The sequence below is a fragment of the Aquarana catesbeiana genome, linkage group LG06, assembly GCF_042186555.1.
Source record: "Aquarana catesbeiana isolate 2022-GZ linkage group LG06, ASM4218655v1, whole genome shotgun sequence".
NCBI lineage: Eukaryota > Metazoa > Chordata > Amphibia > Anura > Ranidae > Aquarana > Aquarana catesbeiana.
This window is the reverse complement of record NC_133329.1, coordinates 103,201,619-103,223,473: the sequence shown is the minus strand read 5'-3', so window position 1 is coordinate 103,223,473 and position 21,855 is coordinate 103,201,619. Positions and strand designations below refer to the sequence as shown.

The following is a 21,855-nucleotide window of genomic DNA, read 5'->3' as shown; positions in this document are numbered from 1 at the left end:
GTGATCTCGCGAGGTCTGTATAGCAGGCGCGCGCATGTGCCTGCCGCAAGCTCCGTGAGTCAGACCGCAGGTTCCGCGGACTCGATGTCCGCGGGGATACCCGCGATCCTCTGAGGGAGAGGAAGAACGGGAAGATGCTAATGTAAACAAGCATCATCTCCCCATTCTGCCTAGTGACACTGTCACTGATCACAGCTCCCTGTGATCGGAAGCAGTGATCACACAGCCCCCCATAGTTAGAATCACTCCCTAGGACACATTTAACCCCTACACTGCCACCTAGTGTTAACCCCTTCACTGCCAGTCACATTTACACAGTAATCAGTTTTAATCGCACTGATCGCTGTATAAATGTTAATGGTCCCAAAATAGCGCCAAAAGTGTCCGATGTGTCCACCATAATGTCGCAGTCACGATAAAAATCGCTGATCGCCGCCATTACTAGTAAAAAAAAAAAAAATATTAATAAAAATGCCATAAAACTATCCCCTATTTTGTAGACGCTATAACTTTTGCGCAAACCAATCAATAAACGCTTATTGCGATTTTTTTTACCAAAAATATGTAGATGAATACATATCAGCCTAAACTGAGGAAAAATAATGTTTTTTTATATATTTTTTGAGGATATTTATTTTAGCAAAAAAAAAAGAATGCACTTTTTTTCAAAATTGTCACTCTTTTTTTGTTTATAGCACAAAAAATAACCGCAGAGGTGATCAAATACCACCAAAAGAAAGCTCTATTTGTGGGGAAAAAAGGACGTCAATTTTGTTTGGGAGCAACGTCGCACGACCACGCAATTTTCAGTTAAAGCGACGCAGTGCCGAATCGCAAAAAGTGCTCTGGTCAGGAAGGGGGTAAATCCTTCCGGGGCTGAAGTGGTTAAAAGAAACATCTTTTTGAAGGTAGTGGATGGTTACTATAGACAAATGTGGCAAGAATGGGGATGCAGGACGTAAGAAAAATCTAAGGATGCCTCCCATCACTTTGCACTGGTTCCCATACCTTCCTAATTTCTGAGATGGGAATGAGGGACACCCATTAGCAAAAGTATGCAGGCACAGGACTAGAATTATACAAAAAAAAGATTGGTTAACCACTTAAGGACCGAAAGATTTGCCCCTTTAATGACCAGGCCATTTTTTTGCGATACGGCACTGCGTCGCTTTAACTGACAATTGCGCGGTCATGCTGTACCCAAACAAAATTAATGCCCTTTTTTTCCCAAAAATAGAGCTTTTTTTTGGTGGTATTTGATCACCTCTGCATTTTGTTTTGTTTTTTTGCACTATAAACAAAAAAAGACCGACAATTTTGAAATAAAAACAACAATATTTTTTTACATTTTGCTATAATAAATATCCCAAAAAAATGTAAAAAAACTAATTTCTTCATCAATTTAAGTCGATATGTATTCTTCTACACATTTTTGGTAAAAAAAAAAAATCACAATAAGTGTATATTGGTTGGTTTGCGCAAAACTTATAGCGTCTATAAAATAGGGGATAGATTTAGGGCATTTTTATTATTACTAGTAATGGCGGTGATCAGCAATTTTTAGTGGGACTGCAACATTGCGGCGGACAGATCGGACACTTTTGACACTTTTTTGGGACCATTGACATTTTTTATAGCACTGATCGCTGTATAAATGTCACTGGCAGGGTTAACACTATAAAGAGAAGGGAGAGGGGGACACCTTAAATTCATCCAAAAATAGGTTCTGGGAGAAAGGGAGAGAGATAGGGGGGGGGGGGAGGAGGAAAGGGGAATTGGGGAATTTCCCACCCGTTAACGTAGTTTATTTAAATTAATTGTGCCCCTAATGTCACCCATATCATTTATTAATTGGTTCAACAGTGTATAGCTGACAAGCAATCAAATGGTTGTTCAATGGACCATAAAGGCATATATAAAGAGAAAAAGAAAGGGGGCGGGAGAAAGCCCCCTAAAAAAGATGGTCCGCTCAAGAACAAACTTTTATGAACCTAAAAAACTTTATTGTGTCATAATACTAAATAGAACAATCCACTAACCATGTGTATTTAAAAAATAGGGCAGAAAAGTCCTATTGTGTGCTGGTGGCCACCACAGACATTACACATACATCATAAATTCATGCACTCACACTCATCAGAATAATGTCACTGAGGACCCGGGTCCGTGCAATTTTCATGGATTTCCAAAGCCAGAATGGCTGCATGAATAATAGACTTTCGGTCCTTCTTAAGTAAAGTGCAAGTGCTAATGATAAATGAGGGTCCCTTCAGATGTGAACCGGTAGCCAGTTAGACATATGTATGTGTCAAAACCGACAAGGTGAAAAGGTTGGTAAAAAGTGGCAACTCCAAGGGGGGGGGGGGGCAAACTCACATTGAGTACATAGAAGATGGACGGAGAATGGCCATTGATAAGATGCTTCCTATATGTAAAGGTACAGTTTAGCTCACCGTCTGGCGTCTTCAATAGAGAGGTGATAGAGCCCAGGAGAGTTGCTGATAGCCGCACTAGTGTGGATTGAGAACACGTTCATGCGGCATGTTCGTCTATTATGGACATGAGCTGTTGCTTCCGGGTCTCCTCCAGCAAGATGTAAGGTGAGTCACAGGGTTCAAACGTATCGGCGTTTCATACCTAGTAGGTTAGGCAATCAAAAGAGACGCTCAGCGTCAGTGTTCACCGCAAGGACTCAACCTGATATCCGAGATCCGATCGAGACAATCAGGATATTCACATCCAGTTACGGGGGTATCCTCATTGATGTGTGAGAGTCTGTGTGCCACCTGCACATAGGTCAGATGCTAGGCGCTTACGCGTTTCGCTTGTTTCCAAGCTTCTTCAGAGCTAGTGTGGTATCGGTAGCTGAATGTTTAAATAGCCTTGCGGCTAGTATTCAATTTCCTGTCATCATGGTCAGCACCTGAATATCATAGCCTAACCTTAATTGCATTCACCAAAATGTGCCAATCACACTCATGCATACATCTATGTTACGAATTCAGACAAACCATTGATGGTAGTGGATACATAGAGGTTCAATCTGATTGGCTTGTGTATGTGGTCAGATTCAAATATTACACTTCCCACCAATATAAAAATGGTAGGGGGGAGACTTGTCAAGCAATCGCTGTTAATGCATGGGGCCCATAGTCAGAGGGTACTGCATTATCGATCTAATCGGTGCATATATAGCCATATGGTGGACACAAAAAATAAAGTGATAAAGATAACATTATATAAAGGTGAGAAGGGACAATCTGTTATTTCAATTAAATTACATCTCACACATTATATACAATCATCCAAACCAAAAGGCAAAAATATCGTAGCAATTGAGTAAGGTAATCGATTAATATATGGTCAAATAGTGGACACACAAGGAATGAGACAATTGAAATAAAGAGCGTAACAGTCTATCATTCCAATTAGATTGAATTACAACTTACATCTTGTGTATTGTCATCCATGCGTGGGACAAAGATATTATTACCAATGAAATTGCAAGTAAAATCGCACATGATAGCTGGATATAGAATAATTCCAAGCGATCTAGATATACAATTACGTTTGGACATTCCAATATCATTGCCCCTATATGAGATGACAAGGTAGTATGTTATGCAGATTATTGTTGAAATATAAAACCCATAGTCAAAGGGCACTGCAGCATCAATCTGATCGGTTAGTATTTGGCCAAATGAGTGACACGGACTAAAATAAAGAGAGATCATAGACTGTCATTTCACATAGATTGCATCTCACACATTAGATACTATCATCCATGTGGAAGGCAAGGATATTGTTGTAAATCAAATTGCATACAGTCTGTTTTCTTAGAAAATGCCGATCACAGTCAGGAGAAGATGTAGGTCCCCAGTCGCAGTTTATTAGACTCCGGGAGAGTGCAATTAGATTACTGTTGCTATTAAATCATTGTTCCAAAAAAGGGGACAAATTAAATTCATTATTCAATCCGGAAGGTTGCATACTGTTTAAATAGAAGATCCACATCTTCTCCTTCTGGTATAGGATCTTATCGAAATCTCCACGTCTATGGGGTAAATTAAGTCTGTATATACCCTTGACTTTAAGGCCATCTGGTTTACCTTCGTGTTTTTCAAGGAAATGTAAGGACAGAGGCCGGTCATCATCTTTATTGAGGATGCTCTGGATGTGCTCGCCAGTTCTGATTTTTAGTTCTCTTTTGGTCTTACCAACATAGATAAGACCACACGGGCAAGTCAACATATAGACTACCCGTGTGGTTGTACAGTTAATGAAACTATTGATTTTAAACTGTCTTTTATTGTCAGAACTGGCGAACACATCCGTTCTGTCCACATACCTACATACATGGCATCTGCCACAACTGTACATACCCCTCAAGGGTGGGAGGTCAGTAAGCCAGCTGCGTTTTATGGGGCGGTTGTACTCTGAATGTACCAGACGGTCCCTCAGATTTGTTGCTCTACGAGCAGTGAGCAGGGGTTTTTTACTGACAAGCTTTCCCAAAATGGGGGCCTCAGACAAGATATGCCAGTGACGGCTCAGGATTTCTTTAATTTGGTCCCACTGGGTACCAAATTTGGTAATAATTCTTAATGGAGGATGACTTGGGGTTTTTCCCTTTTCTTTGGTAGAGTTCATCAATAGGGACGATCTATTTGTTTGCAGTGCTCTTTTTTTAGCACGTCTGATACATGCATGCGAGTAACCCCTGTCGCGAAACCTCCCATATAGGTCATACATTTCCCTGTGAAAATCCCCTTCCTCCGTGCAATTCCTTCTTGCACGGAGGAACTGTCCCACGGGAATACCCCGTATAAGGGATGTGGGATGATGGCTGGATGCCAATAGCAAAGTATTTGCCGCTGTATCTTTTCGAAAGGTTTTTGTATGCAGCTTATCATCCTTTACAAATACCGTGAGGTCCAAAAATGACAATTCATTGGTGTCATACGTATATGTTAATTTGATGTTACGATCATTGTCATTAAGTTCCTCAATAAATTGTGTCAATTCAGATGGTAGGCCGTCCCAAATCATGATCAGGGTTAACACTAGGGGGCGATCAAGGGGTTAAATGTGTTCCCTAGGGAGGTGTTTCTAACTGTGGGGGGATGGGACTGACTGGAGGAGGAGAGAGATCACTGTTCCTAATAACTAGGAACAGACGATCTGTTTGTTTACATTGACAGATCCCTGTTCTGGCTTTCTGTGGAGCGATCGCAAGTGGCCGGCGGACATCGTGGCTGCCAGCCATGCGCATCAGCTCCCCCCTGCGTGTGCCAGCGGGGGAGTTGCTATAGCTGTTAAAGGGAACGCCGTACAGCTATGGCGATTTGTGGGAACGAGCTGACCTGCCACCGTTTAATGACGGTGGCTGGTCGGCAAGTGGTAAACCCTCAAGATGCTTTTTTACCCCCTACTATTTCTTTATATTGGATTTTGGAATTTATAAATGCAACAATTTAGAAACTGGATGAAAGGTTTTGCACTATAAATAGTGCATTTTATATACAATTGTATAGATCAGACCGAAATGAGGAGGAAAGAGGGACTTTGTTCCAAATTTATGGACAGTCCCTCGAAATCGGGGACAGTTAGGAGCTATGGGTTCCTGCACTAAGGGGAAAGTGTTCTATATAGCACCAAATGTGCATGTGTCATGACTGTCACATGGTAATATTGTATCTGCACTGCCAGAACTGCTTCGCTGCACCACAGTACCTGCACTGCCAGAACCAAACTTCAAGCAAATGAGGGGAAAATATTAATTAGCCTGGCTTCTGGCAATTAAAATGTTTGTTTTTTCTGTGCTGTTTGTTTTCTGTTCCTCTTTGCATGTATGTTCTTCCTCTGATCTTTAATAATGCATCTTAGCTGGGCCAACCAGTGCTGTCACATGAGAAGTTGATAGCCCAGTGTAAGATACATTGCCAGAGACTTGGTGAAGACAACTTGCTGAAGTTCAAACCGAGCATCAGAAAGGTGATACAAGTGGATTTAGGTGATTTTGAACATGGTCTGAGTATTTCAAAAAGTGCTGATCTCCTGGGATTTTCACACACAACCATCTCTAGGTTTTACAAAGAATGGCCTGAAAAAGAGAAAATATCTAGTGAGCGGCAGTGGACCAAAATGCCTTGTTGATGTCAGAGGTCAGAGGAGAATGGGCAGACTGGTTTGAGATGATAGAAAGACAACAGTAACTCAAATAATCACTAGTTACATCCAAGGTATGCGGAATACCATCTCTAAACACACAACACATTAAACCTTGAAGCAGATGGGCTACAGCAGCAGAAGACCACACAGGGTGTGACTCCTGTCAGCTAAGAACAGGAAACTGAGGCTACAGTCCTCTCTCTGTCTGACAGATGCAGCAGGCGGGGCCGAGATTCCCCCGCTGACATCACTCGGCAGAGGAGGAGGAGAGGAGAAAACCAGCCGATCAAGTGATCGCTGAGAAGAGCTGTGAAATGAGTGTAGCGCTGGTAGATTTTCAATCTACTGTTGACAGGTAATTGCGGATGATGGAGGCACAAAAAACTGACCACGGTGTCAGGGCTTAGCAGCCATGATACACCGTGGTCAGTTTACAGGGGGGAGGGCATAGCCATTCAGGATTAGCCAGGTATTACAGGTGATACTGACTGACACTGATACTGACACAACCACTGTGCTGTATAACATGCTTTAAAGGAACAGGATCTTTATTTATTTATTTTTTTAACAAACGCTTTAAGAATTAAGGCAGTTCTGAAGGCAAAAGGGGGTCCAACCCGGTACTAGCAAGGTGTGCCTAATAAAGTGGCCGGTGAGTGTATTTACATGGTTTATCTGCCCCAAAGTCCACACAGGGTTGGGGTCTGCCACACAGAGCATGCAGGGCAGGCGATCAGATTTTTCTCTGCTACACTTACTAATATTTACAGTTCTTGTCCCTCTCCTAGCCTGTGACTGGACAGTGAAAAGAGAAGCAGCAGAGTGATAAGTCTCTATTCAGTATGTTTCGATGTAAGAACTAACAAGTAGTATATGGATGGTATCCTGGGGGATCATCCCAGAGCATACTTTGTATCAAATATCACCACAAATAAATAGTATGGAACTTTACTTATGCCAACCGGAATCTCATTTTTATACACAGATTCACAAACGCAATTAAAACCATATTCTTTATTAGTAATTGTTTTTCTCATAAAACATATTTTTGTGGATAAAGAAGAAACATTCACAATATATCAGTAAAAGCAAAGTTAACAAAGCTTCAAGCTGTTATAACAGTATGTGTCCTAGCATGAGACAATAACTCTTTGGTCTATGCGTTTCACAAACAAGGCCGCTTCTTCAGGACCTCGGACACTAGGCCATCATAAAGAATATGATTTTAATTGTATTTGTGAATATATGTATAACAATTAGATCCCAGTTTGCAAAAGCAAAGTCACATATTATTTGTTTGTGACAGCAGAGTGATACGCTCATTTTTCTGTCACACTGCTCTTCCCTCCTATCAGCAAGCTCCTTGCATTGCGGTACACCTTATTTGCTACTTCTTCATCTTCCAGTCAGAGCAGTGCTGTACAGGGGATTGCAATAACCTGCTATAAGTCAAATTTTGGTATTGACACTGCTTGCATTAACTACTTGCCACCATTGACATCTATGGGTTGCAGTGGTTATACCAGGATGATGCCTGTACTTATAGGCATAACCCCGGTATGAACATTATCAGCCAGCGATACCGTTAGTAGCAGAAGTGATTAGAGTGGCTAAATAGCCACTCAATCACTTCTGCGGATGGCGAAAAGGGGTCCCGCCCCCCTCCCGCCGCCACCCTTCCCGGGCTCTACCGTCCGATTGCGGAGCCCAGGAACGATGCGACTGGCGGCATCGGCTCCACAGAACAGAGAGAGAGGAACTGATGTTTTCCTCCCTCTCTGTGACCCTGGAAACAGAGAGCGACGAGTATGTCATCACTTCCAGTTCTGCCTCTTTGTTTACCTGGCCGTTAGCGGCCAGGAAAGCACCTGATCAGACCGATCTGTGTCTGATCGGCTGCATTGGGGGCCAGAGGAGAGATTTGTGGTCGAATAGACCCCAGATCTCTCCATAAAGAGAACCTGTCACGGCCCATGCTGTCACAAGGGATGTTGTTCATTCCTTGTGATAGCAATAAAGTTAACCAAAAAAAAAACTGAAAAAAAAAAGCACCCCTGCCCCCCCCGTGCTTACACGCAAATGCATACGTTACTCCCGCACACGTATGTAAACAGTGATTGCACCACACGTGTGGTATTGACGCGAATGTCAGAGCGAGAGCAATAATTCTAGCACCAGACCTCCTGTGTATCTCTAAACTGGTAATCTGTAAAAGCGTTTAAAGCGAGGCCTATGGAGAATTTTAACCACTTGCCGTCCGCCATATAGCAAAATGATGGCGGCAAAGTGGTTTCAATATCCTGACCGGACATCATGTGCGGCGTTCATTGTTGCGGTGTGTCAGTCTGACACACCGCAACACTGATCTAGGTAAAGAGTCTCTGACGGACACTCTTTACCACATGATCAGCCATGTCCTATCACGGCTGATCACGATGTAAACAGGAAGAGCCATTGATCATTTTTTCCTCACTTGCATCTGTCAGACGCGAGTAGAGGAGAGCCGATCGGCTGCTCCTCTGAAAGGGGGGGGGTGTGTGCTGATCGATTATCAGCGCAGCACCCCTGAAGATGCCCATACTGGACCACCAGGGATGCCACCAGGACCACCAGGGATGCCACCACTAGTCACCACCAGGTATGCCACCCTAGACCACCAGGAATTCCAATCAGTGCCCACAATGGATGCCAATCAGTGCCCACAATGGGCATCATTGATTGGCAGGCATTATTGTTTGGCACTGATTGGCATCCATCAGTACCATTTATTAGTGTACATCAGTGCCCATCCGTGCCGCCTATCAGTGCCCATCTGTGCCACCTATTAGTGCCCATCCATGCCGCCTTTCAGTGCCCATCAGTGCCACCTATGTGTACCCATCAGTGCTGCATATCTGTGCCACCTATCAGTGCCTCATATTAGTGCCCATCATCAGTGCCACCTCATCGTGCCCATCAGTGCAGCCCCATCAGTGAAGGAGAAAACGTACTTATTTACAAAGTTTTTTAACAGAAAAAAAAAAACATTTTTTTTTCAAAATTTTCGTTTTTTTTTATGTGTTTAGCAGAAAATAAAAATCCCAGAGGTAATCAAATACCACCAAAGAAAGCTCTATTTGTGGGAACAAAATGATAAAAACTTAGCTTGGGTACAGTGTAGCATGACCGCGCAATTGTCATTCAAAGTGTGACAGCGCTGTAAGCTGAAAATTGGTCTGGGCAGGAAGGCAGGAAGGTGCCCGGTATTGAAGTGGTTAAGCACCGTAGTTTGCCATCATTCCACGGGCAGATGCAATTTTAAAGCGTGACATGTTAGGTATCTATTTGCTCAGGGTAACATCATCTTTTACATTATAAAAAAAATTGGGGTTTATATTGTGTTTTTTTTTTTGTTTTTTTTTTAAGTGTATGTTTTCCAAAAAATTGCGTTTGAAAAGCCGCTGCACAAATACCGTGTGACAGAAAATTGCAACTCCCATCATTTTATTCTATAGGGCCTCTGCTAAAAAAAATATATATAGTGTTTGGGGTTCTAAGTCATTTTCTAGCAAAAAAAAAAAGTAGATTTTTACATGTAGGAGCAAAGTGTTAAAAAATTGCCTGAGTATAAATTAGTTAAAAATACTGTACATTAAAAAAATTATTGATGAACACAAAACTTCATTAATGTGTGTCTTTTATATCTGCCTGGAGTTCAGCTTTCAGATATTTCACGAGACTATGTGCAAGTTGTAAAGCCATTATGAATGAATTCCCTGTACATGCATTAGATATGCACTGTCCCAGAAAAGACAGAATGCTTGCTTTATGGAAATCTGGGCTCTGTAAATAATAAATTATGTACAAAAATAGCATAAAGCTTTTTTTATGGCATGAGTCACAGCTCTGATGTCCAGATTGAAATCTGGGTCCCGACTTAATTTAGGTCTTTTATTTATCCAGAATTAGGTATGGACGGTGTTCGAGAGTTTAGAGTAGCTGATAAAAATAAATATATACAGGCATACCCCACTTTTCAGTACACAATGGGTTTATTTACTAAAGCTGGAAAGTGCAAAATCAGGCTCACTTCTGCATAGAAACCAATGAGCTTCTAACCCCAGCTTGTTGCAATTAAGCTTTGGTAATAAAACATGGAAGCTCATTGGTTTCTATGCAGAAGTGAGCCTGATTTTGCACTTTCCAGCTTTAGTAAATAAACCCCATTGTGTACTTAAAAGTGGGGTATGCCTGTACTTACAGCTTCTGCAGTCTGAGAAAGTTTTACTTTTCAAAAAGTGCACAGTTCCTAAATCAGCTTTCTTAAAGCAGTATTAAATCCAAAACCTAAAATGTAATATAATGCAGCTTACCACTCATTAGATGTGGTGGCTGCATTTGTTTTCTTTTTTGTGAAGTGGAAGGGAAATAAATAGTTAAATGGTTAAATAAATGGTTTTCCAAATTTTTTACAAATAAATATCCGAAAAGTGTGGTGTGCATTTGTATTCAGCCCCCTTTACTCTGATACCCCTAACTAAAATCTAGTGGAACCAATTGCCTTCAGAAGTCACCTAATTAGTAAATAGAGTTCACCTGTGTGTAATTTCATCTCAGTATAAATACAGCTCTTCTGTGAAGCCCTCAGAGGTTTGTTAGAGAACCTTAGTGAACAAACAGCATCATGAAGGCCAAGGAACACACCAAACAGGTCAGGGACATAGTTGTGGAGAAGTTTAAAGCAGGATTAGGTTATAAAAAAATATCCCAAGCTTTGAATATCTCACGGAGCACTGTTCAATCCATCAACCGAAAATGAAAAGAGTATGGCACAACTGTAAACCTACCAAGACATGGCCGTCCACCTAAACTGGCCAGGCAAGGAGAGCATTATTCAGAGAAGCAGCCAAGAGGCCCATGGTAACTCTGGAGGAGCTGCAGAGATCCACAGCTCAGGTGGGAGAATCTGTCCACAGGACAACTATTAGTCGTGCACTCCACAAATCTGGGCTTTATGGAAGAGTGGCAAGAAGAAAGCCATAAGAAGTCCCACAAGCATTTTGCGAGACGCCATGTGGGGGACACAGCAAACATGTGGAAGAAGGTGCTCTGGTCAGATGAGACCAAAATTGAACTTTTTGGCCTAAAAGCAAAAGGCTATGTGTGCCAAAAAAACTCTGCACATTACTCTGAACACGCCATCCCCACCATGAAACATGGTGGTGACAGCATAATGTTGTGGTGATGCTTTTCTTCAGCAGGGACGGGGAAGCTGGTCAGAGTTGATGGGAAGATGGATGGAGCCAAATACAGGGCAAATACAGGGCAATCTTAAAAGAAAACCTGTTAGAGTCTGGAAAAAACAATGAGACTTTGGCAGAGGTTCACCTTCCAGCAGGACAACGACCCTAAACACACAGCCAGACCTACAATGGAATGGTTTAGATCAAAGCATATTCATGTGTTAGAATGACCCAGTCAAAGTCCAGACCTAAATCCAATTGAGAATCTGTGGCAAGGCTTGAAAATTGCTGTTCATAGATGCTCTCCATCCAATCTGACAGAGCTTGAGCTATTTTGCCAAGAAGAATGGGCAAATATATCACTCTCTAGATGTGCAAAGCTGGTAGAGACATCCCTAAAAAGACTTGCAGCTGTAATTGCAGTGAAAGGTGGTTCTACAAAGTATTGACTCACCCATGTGATAAATGACAGTCCATATAAATTGTGATTCTTGTCAAGAATAGATAAAAGTGCTTGTTCCACCACCTTAGGTAAACATTGGCCGCTTACCAGAAACTCATGATCCCCGCCACGTAGGATCAGAGAAAGCTGTATAGAAAAGATGGTAATCTGGATCACAACCATAAACCAGGAGCCTTGGAGAGGGATAGTGCTTCAGAAACCTTGGTACTGTAGTGAAGGAATTCCAACTGACCGGCAAAGGGGCACCGACCCGCAGTAGAGTGGATATGGTCATAAAAGATAGAAAGGCTCCAATAGTGTAAAACCGTAAAGACTTTTATTAAATGTAAAAAAAAAACAATGCACTCACATGTTGGTAATGTAAAGTAAGCGCCTGAAAATGTCTGGAGCACCGGCTGGAGGCTCACAGACAAACAACCCGTCCTACTGGTAACCACAGCAGCGATGAGAGGTGACACGATTGCGTCGCTCCGTCTTACGTGGCGTTTCGCAATAGAGTTACGTCATCCAAGGGCATGGGCGGCGCGGCGCGTCACCTCCCTTTATAGTACAACAACCTAACCAAGCCTCACTCTGAGTTCCACTGCATCTATGGACATGCGCAGTGTGCCTATGTCCAATGCAAAGGGTAACGCCGAGTGCGCAGGTGCACCCACAGTGAGGGAGAATACAATCCGTCAGACAGAGAGGACGGAACTTTCCTAATTAAAAAGCAAACTGTAGGGTCATAAATCGGAAAAACATTAAAAAATCCCACGAATAAGGCAAAATTACACCTACAACGAGGCCTTAGATTCAATTGCACAAATCTGTGTCGTAATATGCAAGACACACAGAAAGTGCAGCTGGTGAATACCGATGGCCAATAAAACTATCTAAACAAAAAATATTTATGGGATAAATGAATGGGTATATCCAAATTTATATATCCACACAAGGTAGCAGGGACAAAAAATGGATGTATTAAAGTCCGGAAGGGAGGCGGACCCTGACAGAGCCATAAATCCTACGATCATGGCAACCGGCGTGGTCCGTATCAAAGCCGGAAGTACTAAATAAACACACTAGGGGGACACGCTCCTGAAGAGCAATGGCCATCCAGTGGTCATATTGATTATTGCAAGCGACTCCACCATCAGATCATAACAGATGGTGATAAATAAGAGTTGCAAGCTAGAATAAATAAGAGGGTACACGTGCACAAGTTTACCCGAAAATTGAACATTAAACCTTACATGTTATCCAACCCCGTTAGGGCTGGGAATGCGAACAGAGGGGAATATCAACATTCCAATTTCTCCAATGCTTCCCTCTTTAATCCCCCTGGCTCTTTGGCTCCAGCCATTCGGGTGTTTAGAGATGTTGTATTAAGAGATCTTGAACAGATCAAGGTCAGGAAGGTGAGACTGCATAGGGATTTACAAGTTGGAGTCCCTCTGTAATAATAAATCTCTAGTCATCAGGCCAGCTGATAAGAGTGGGGGGATTGTGGTCCTGGACCGCTGTGACTATCTGAAAGGAATGCATCGGATAGTGGATGACACTGAGACTTACACTGATTTGAATAGAGACCCACTTGTTCAGTACAAAAAGGAGCTTGAACTGATAGTTGATGTGGGTTTTCTGAAGGGTATATTAAATGACAAGGAGAGACACTTTTTGGTCCCCAGTGCTCCCCGCACACCTGTCATTTATTACCTTCCGAAGATCCACAAGTTAGTTTGCCCCCTGGGACGTCCCATTGTGAGTGGGATAGACTCGGTCACGTCCCAGGTGGGCAAATATATTGAACATTTCCTACAACCCCTGGTTTGCAAAATACCATCATATATAAAGGACACCAAACAGGCGATTAACTTGCTTTCTAACATCACTCCCAGGGATGGGCTCTGGATGGTGACTGCCGATGTGTCTTCATTGTACACTATTATCCCTCACTTTTTGGGCTTGCAGGCGGTGGAACTGTATCTCACCTGTGACTCTGGCCTACCCCCCACACAGATCAATTTCATCATGGAATTGTTGCAATATGCTGCCAGTCATAACTATTTCTGGTTTGAGCACCAATTCTACCGCCAGGATAGGGGTGTGGCTATGGGGGCAAAATATGCCCCGAGCCTGGCCAACCTTTTCATGGCTAAGTGGGAGGAGGACGTCGTTGATGCACCCAGGAGACCAGAGGTGCTCTTTTGGGTTAGATACATCGACGACGTCCTCCTCCTATGGGACGGCTGTGAGATGAAGTTATATAACATTATGGCAGCCCTTAACAATAACAACAGAGGCATTAAATTCAACTTTGAAGCCAGTCTTAATACTATCCATTTCCTTGATCTTAAAATCCAAATCATTAATGATCAGTTTGTAACATCTACTTATTTTAAGGCGAGCGACAGAAATTCATATATTTCTGTCGACAGTTGCCACTATGAACCTTGGCTTAGGGCCATTCCTCAGGGCCAGTTTTTATACCTCAGACGTAACTGCTCCGATGTAAACACCTTTGATGAGCAGGCATCCATACTTATGGATAGGTTCATTGAGAAGGGGTACGATCAAGCTTCCCTGTCTTTGGCCGTTAAAACGGCATGTGATAGGGATAGATCTTCACTTTTGTCTGATGTATCCCCAGATAAGGATGGGTGTCTCTGATGCTGTACCATTTATCACCACCTATTCGGTACAGCATCGCAACATCAAAGAGCTGATACAAAAACACTGGCGGGTGTTGGGCAGTGACCAAGTTCTTGGCACTGTCTTACCAGCTAGGCCTAGAGTTGTGTTCAAGGTAGTAGCCTCCCTTGGGAGTAAAATAGCCCCCTCTGTTCAGGACCCTCCACGGGAGAACAGATGTTTCCTTCAGAACCTTACTGGCTATTACAGATGTGGGAAATGCCAGGTTTGTTCTCTAAATGTCAATAGTGGAAGGCGGATCACTACATTTACATCCACTAGTACCTTGCGTTCGTATGAGATTGAACCCTTTATTACATGCACCTCCGAAGGGGTGGTCTATCTCCTACAGTGCCCTTGCGGGCTACAGTATGTGGGGAGGACCAAAAGGGCATTACGTGCCCGTTTGAACGAACACATAGGGAACATAAGGAGAGGATATGACAAACATCCAGTCTCCAGACATTATGACCAGGTACACAAAAGGGACCCCTCCAACACATTATATGGGAGGATTGACAAATACAGACCACAATGGAGAGCCAGTCTGATGGTCAGGGAGATCTCTAAGCTAGAGATGTCCTGGATCCACCAACTCAAAACCTATGCCCCATTTGGCATCAATATCGACACAGATGTAAATGCTTTCATTAACAATGCCTGACTGGGGTCAGCACGCTGTCCCCGCCATCCCTATCTCTATAAAGCCTTTCTGACAACTTTATTTCTTGTAGACTCTATTGGACTTTATGGAGGTATTAGAAATATATTTTGGTAGTGAGCACTTTTTTTTAGAGGCATTTTTTGTGAAACCTTGGCTCTGAGTTTCTATGTATCTGGAATAATTTATTATTACCTGATGGGTAGGTGGGTGTGGTGGGTGACCCTCATTAATAAATTTGGGGTACCTTTGGTCTTTCACCCGTATACATTATGTGTATTTACATACACATTTATGTATATTCCCCCTTTTTTTTTCCCTTCAGTTTGTGTTCAATTAATTATTTTTATATTTTACCTTTTGTATGTGGACATTTGGGCCCAGTTATGTCCATACAGATTATGAATATTAATGAACTGCCTCTGGATGCCCACATCCTGTGGCCCACGGAGATTTTTTATTTTTTATTTTTGTTTTTAAAAAAATTTAAAAAAAATGTTTTTTCCACTCTCAGCAACTTTGGCAGTTTGCTTTTACCCTCTTATTTATTCTAGCTTGCAACTCTTATTTATCACCATCTGTTATGATCTGATGGTGGAGTCGCTTGCAATAATCAATATGACCACTGGATGGCCATTGCTCTTCAGGAGCGTGTCCCCATAGTGTGTTTATTTAGTACTTTCGGCTCTGATACGGACCACGCCGGCTGCCGTGATTGTAGGATTTATGGCTCTGTTGGGGTCTGCCTCCCTTCCGGACTTTAATACATCCATTTTTTGTCCCTGCTACCTTGTGTGGATATATAAATTTGGATATACCCATTCATTTATCCCATAAATATTTTTTGTTTAGATAGTTTTATTGGCCATCGGTATTTACCAGCTGCACTGTCTGTGTGTCTTGTATATTACGACACAGATTTGTGCAATTGAATCTAAGGCCTCGTTGTAGGCGTAATTTTGCCTTATTCGTGGGATTTTTTATGTTTTTCCGATTTATGACCCTACAGTTTGATTTTAAATTAGGAAAGTTCTGTCCTCTCTGTCTGACGGATTGTATTCTGCCTCACTGTGGGTGCACCTGCGCACTCGGTGTTACCCTTTGCATTGGACATAGGCACACTGCGCATGTCTGTAGATGCATTGGAACTCAGAGTGAGGCTTGGTTAGGTTGTTGTAAAGGGAGGTGACGCGATGCGCCGCCCGTGCCCCTGGACAACATAACTCTATTACGAAACGCTGCGTAGGGCGGAGCGACGCGATCGCGTCACCTCTCATCGCTGCTGTGGTTACCAGTAGAACGGGTTGTTTGTCTGTGAGCCTCCGGCCGGTGCTCCAGACATTTTCAGGCGCTTACTTTACATTGCCAATATTCCACATTTAGCAATGTATATTTGATGGACTGTCACTTTATTAATTAATCTGTGTTCAATTTGTTTTTTCACACAATTCAAGATTATTGAGGATTGGTGGCCATATGCATGGTCACGAGTCCTTTTTAGCACGATTCCGTTTTTTTCCAAATTTTTCTCACCTGAAAAAAGCCCTGGCTGGCACGGGGGGGGGGGTTTAGGCACACCCGGAACACCCCGTGCGCACGCCTATGGTTCAGTCATATGGAAATGCTTCAGTCTGTAAGAGCAAGGATATGACACTGCTGTAAGGACATAAAGCTCTACCATCCCGCTTTCTTTTCCCCAAAGATATTTAAAAAATTCTGTTAATAATACTTGGGATGTGGTGTATATTATATGGGTGAAAAATGTGTCCTGGTAAAGAACAGGCTTCCATAAACCTACAGTTGTTTATAACTTTGGATCTGCTGATCATTTTGATGTACGATTGTTTCTGATGTTGACCTCTGTGTTTTGCATTATATTCTCAAATAAAATTGCCCAATTTGCAACAAGTTTACATGCTACATTATTTGACAGTCAAGGAAAGCAAATTAGACCAACACCATAACACTGCAAAATATTTCTGAAAATAAGATCTTTTTATGTAAGAAAGAAAAAGTATAATGTATCTTATTCTTCTATTCTGAACTAGATTCTGCTCTACCAGATGATGTTAGGAGGGTTCCATCCACTCCTCACCTTATCCTGGAGATGACATGGATCGTGAACAACTTGGAAAGCCTGGAGTCTCATGGTGTTTTGAAACAATGACATGGAAGGTATGTATGTAGGCACTTTGTGCATAGACTTTGTAGTAACAGATACCTTTTTCTTGGGTTGAGCTGGCAGTGAAAAATGTGTGTGCTTATGGTCAGCTTTAGGGGTGTTATTAAATTGGCTTCACATTGTTTTGCCCATAGCATTTATCTCTCTTCTAGTAACTGACTCCTCTCCTTTCTGCCAGGCCTATGGATCCTCCGGTACAGGAGGCAGCTGGCATCCAGTGCCAGTTTGGAATCCATACAGGAGATCATGGCTAAGCTGCAGGAGCTGGAGATGCTAAGCATGGAGGAGATCCAACGTCTTCAAGAACTGACACCATTAAACAAACGGGCTGAGGCTCTGATGGACACACTAGGAGGGAAGGGCCGTTGGTACCTTCAAGGACTGCAGACCTGCATAGAAAACAGTCGCTCCTCCATCTACCTGCGCATACGTCATCATGGTGGGTAACCAGCTTTGTCTGTAGTTTATAAAAATGTAATGGGAAAGATTGGTGCTTCAACCAAACTATCATTGATGTCTGTATCGTTCCTGGATTGCAAAGTGTTATTGCTGTCTGTGTCCTGATAGAGAACATTTCCGCTCACTTTTTACATGGTAACTAGGAATGTGGTCACTAGGGCATTTTTGACTTGGGCTGTGGAATTTGAAATTTTGGGCTGTGGAATTTTAAATCGTCCACTGAATTCAATAGGGCTGCTCTGCAAACGAAAGTCAAGTGCATGACCTTTGTCTGTAGTTTAGGAACAGACACTTCCTTTGAAGAATCTACATATCCTACAATCCGGGGTCTCTCATTCTAGAGCTCTTCAGGTGAGAGCTAGTAATTATATCTGAAACGAAGCAGGCAAAACTTTTTTCAGTTTTGGATAAAAAGGAGAGGGATTAGAACACCTGTCAGGTTTGTATTACTGTCCCTGTTAGGGAGATCCATCCTCTCTATTTGTCCTTTTTACCATTATCAATGAAAGTGAAAGTAAAAGAATATCACAAATTTTGGGATTTTTCTAGAACAGGAATACGGTTTGCAAATGTGTGCTAATTAAACCCCTGTTTTTAATGCATACTGTTAGACAGGTTAATTCGGTTGGTAAGCAGACTGGTTGGTGAGTTGAGCTGGGAATTTTCTCTGGTTTTGTCTTGAATGCGTTGCCCTTCCATGTGCTCCTTGCTGTGAAGGCCATTTATAGATGGGGGCAAGGGTCATTTGTTTGTTAATACTGGGGATATCTTCCATTGGGGACACTAGTTCTGGTGGCAGTCAGGGATTGCCTTACCAGAGGCGGACTGACCATTTGGTCATTCGGACGCCGACCGAGGGCCCACGACCAGTAGGGGGCCCGTGAGAAGCTCCTGAGAGATGCTCGTCAGATCTAGGGGTATGCTGCTGGCAGTGCTGCGGCGGAGCCGTTCTGCCGCTGTGGGGGGGGGGCTAAGACACAGCATCTCCCCCCTGCACCTCTGGCTTTCAGTTTGGGATGCAGTGGGGGGAGTGGGAGGCGGCGATCGGCAGCTCTATGGTGCCCGCGGCATCTCCCTGGGGCTTGTATTTCTCCTCCAGAGTGTATATAGTGGAGAGGGGAGGGGCCTCTGACTTGGGCAGGTACAAGTTTCACTCTTCAGTGTACAAGTGAGATGCTCTGCTCTACTTGTACACTGTTGCCGACTGCTGCCCGGGTCAGAGGCCCCTCCCCCCTCCACTGTACAGAATCAGGAAGAGAACTACAAGCCCCAGTGAGATCCACAGGCACCATAGAGCTGCCAATCGCCACCTCCCACCTCCCCCTGTGCTGGGGGTTGGAGGTGCACAGCCAGGTACAGGGGAACCTCTGTGGGGGGTTTAAGTCTGGGGACCCTGATGTATGGGGGGGCTCTCTGGGGACCCTGATGTATGGGGGGCTCTCTGGGGACCCTGATGTATGGGGGGGCTCTCTGGGGACCCTGATGTATGGGGGGCTCTCTGGGACCCTGATGTATGGGGGAGGCTCTCTGGGGACCCTGATGTATGGTGGGCTCTCCGGGACCCTGATGTATGGAGGGCTCCCTGGGAACCCAGATCTATAGTGGGGCTCTCTGGGACCCTGATGTATGGGGGGGGCTCTCTGGGGACCCTGATGTATGGGGGGCTCTCTGGGACCCTGATGTATGGGGGGGCTCTCTGGGACCCTGATGTATGGGGGCTCTCTGGGGACCCTGATGTATTGGGGGGCTCTCTGGGGACCCTGATGTATGGGGGTGCTCTCTGGGGACCCTGATGTATGGGGGGGTTCTCTGGGGACCCTGATGTACCTGATGTATGGGGGGGCTCTCTGGCGACCCTGATGTATGGGGGAGTCTCTCTGGGGACCCTGATGTATGGGGGGAGGCTCTCTAGGGACGCTGATGTATGGGGGGCTCTCTGGGGACCCTGATGTATGGGGGGCTCTCTGGGAACCCTGATGTATGGGGGGGGCTCTCTGGGGACCCTGATGTATGGGGGGGCTCTCTGGGGACACTGATGTATGGGGGGGCTCTCTGGGGACCCTGATGTATGGGGGGGTTCTCTGGGGACCCTGATGTATGGGGGGGCTCTCTGGGGACCCTGATGTATGGGGGGAGGCTCTCTGGGGACCCTGATGTATGAGGGGGAGGCTCTCTGGGGAGGGACCCTGATGTATGGGGGGAGGCTCTCTGGGGCAGGACCCTGATGTATGGGGGAGGCTCTCTGGGGAGGGACCCTGATGTATGGGGGGCTCTCTGGGGACCCCGATGTATGGGGGGAGGCTCTCTAGGGACCCTTATGTATGGGGGGCTCTCTGGGACCCTGATGTATGGGGGGCTCTCTGGGGACCCTGATGTATGGGGGCTCTCTGGGAACCCTGATGTATGGGGGGAGGCTCTCTGGGGACCCTGATGTATGGGGGGCTCTCTGGGACCCTGATGTATGGAGGGCTCTCTGGGAACCCAGATCTATGGTGGGGCTCTCTGGGACCCTGATGTATGGGGGGGCTCTCTGGGGACCCTGATGTATGGGGGGCTCTCTGGGACCCTGATGTATGGGGGGGCTCTCTGGGACCCTGATGTATGGGGGGCTCTCTGGGGACCCTGATGTATTGGGGGGCTCTCTGGGGACCCTGATGTATGGGGGTGCTCTCTGGGGACCCTGATGTATGGGGGGGTTCTCTGGGGACCCTGATGTATGGGGGGGCTCTCTGGGGACCCTGATGTATGGGGGAGTCTCTCTGGGGACCCTGATGTATGGGGGGAGGCTCTCTAGGGACGCTGATGTAGGGGGGGCTCTCTGGGACCCTGATGTATGGGGGGGCTCTCTGGGGACCCTGATGTATGGGGGGCTCTCTGGGAACCCTGATGTATGGAGGGAGGCTCTCTGGGGACCCTGATGTATGGGGGGCTCTCCGGGACTCTGATGTATGGAGGGCTCTCTGGGAACCCAGATCTATGGTGGGGCTCTCTGGGACCCTGATGTATGGGGGACTCTCTGGGGACCCTGATGTATGGGGGGGCTCTCTGGGACCCTGATGTATGGGGGGGCTCTCTGGGACCCTGATGTATGGGGGCTCTCTGGGGACCCTGATGTATTGGGGGGGCTCTCTGGGGACCCTGATGTATGGGGGCTCTCTGGGGACCCTGATGTATGGGGGGGCTCTCTGCGGACCCTGATGTATGGGGGGGCTCTCTGGAGACCTTGATGTAAGACGGGGCTCTCTGGGGACCCTGATGTATGGGGGGCTCTCTGGGAACCCTGATGTATGGGGGGAGGCTCTCTGGGGACCCTGATGTATGGGGGGCTCTCTGGGACCCTGATGTATGGAGGGCTCTCTGGGAACCCAGATCTATGGTGGGGCTCTCTGGGACCCTGATGTATGGGGAGGCTCTCTGGGGACCCTGATGTATGGGGGGCTCTCTGGGACCCTGATGTATGGGGGGGCTCTCTGGGACCCTGATGTATGGGGGGCTCTCTGGGGACCCTGATGTATTGGGGGGCTCTCTGGGGACCCTGATGTATGGGGGTGCTCTCTGGGGACCCTGATGTATGGGGGGGTTCTCTGGGGACCATGATGTATGGGGGGGCTCTCTGGGGACCCTGATGTATGGGGGAGTCTCTCTGGGGACCCTGATGTATGGGGGGAGGCTCTCTAGGGACGCTGATGTAGGGGGGGCTCTCTGGGACCCTGATGTATGGGGGGGCTCTCTGGGGACCCTGATGTATGGGGGGCTCTCTGGGAACCCTGATGTATGGAGGGAGGCTCTCTGGGGACCCTGATGTATGGGGGGCTCTCCGGGACTCTGATGTATGGAGGGCTCTCTGGGAACCCAGATCTATGGTGGGGCTCTCTGGGACCCTGATGTATGGGGGACTCTCTGGGGACCCTGATGTATGGGGGGGCTCTCTGGGACCCTGATGTATGGGGGGGCTCTCTGGGACCCTGATGTATGGGGGCTCTCTGGGGACCCTGATGTATTGGGGGGGCTCTCTGGGGACCCT

General features: G+C 45.4%; 1 protein-coding gene across 1 annotated transcript in view; it reads left to right on the top strand.

Annotated features, from left to right (window-relative positions):
* The window catches only part of NLRC3 (NLR family CARD domain containing 3), a 62,134-nt gene that overhangs the window by 5,341 nt on the left and 34,938 nt on the right, over positions 1 to 21,855 (top strand). Inside the window, exons 2-3 of the mRNA XM_073636570.1 lie at positions 17,239 to 17,365; positions 17,551 to 17,811. Of these exons, the coding sequence (XP_073492671.1) occupies positions 17,359 to 17,365; positions 17,551 to 17,811 (268 nt within the window). The 5' untranslated portion in view covers positions 17,239 to 17,358. The remainder of the gene's footprint in view (positions 1 to 17,238; positions 17,366 to 17,550; positions 17,812 to 21,855) is intronic.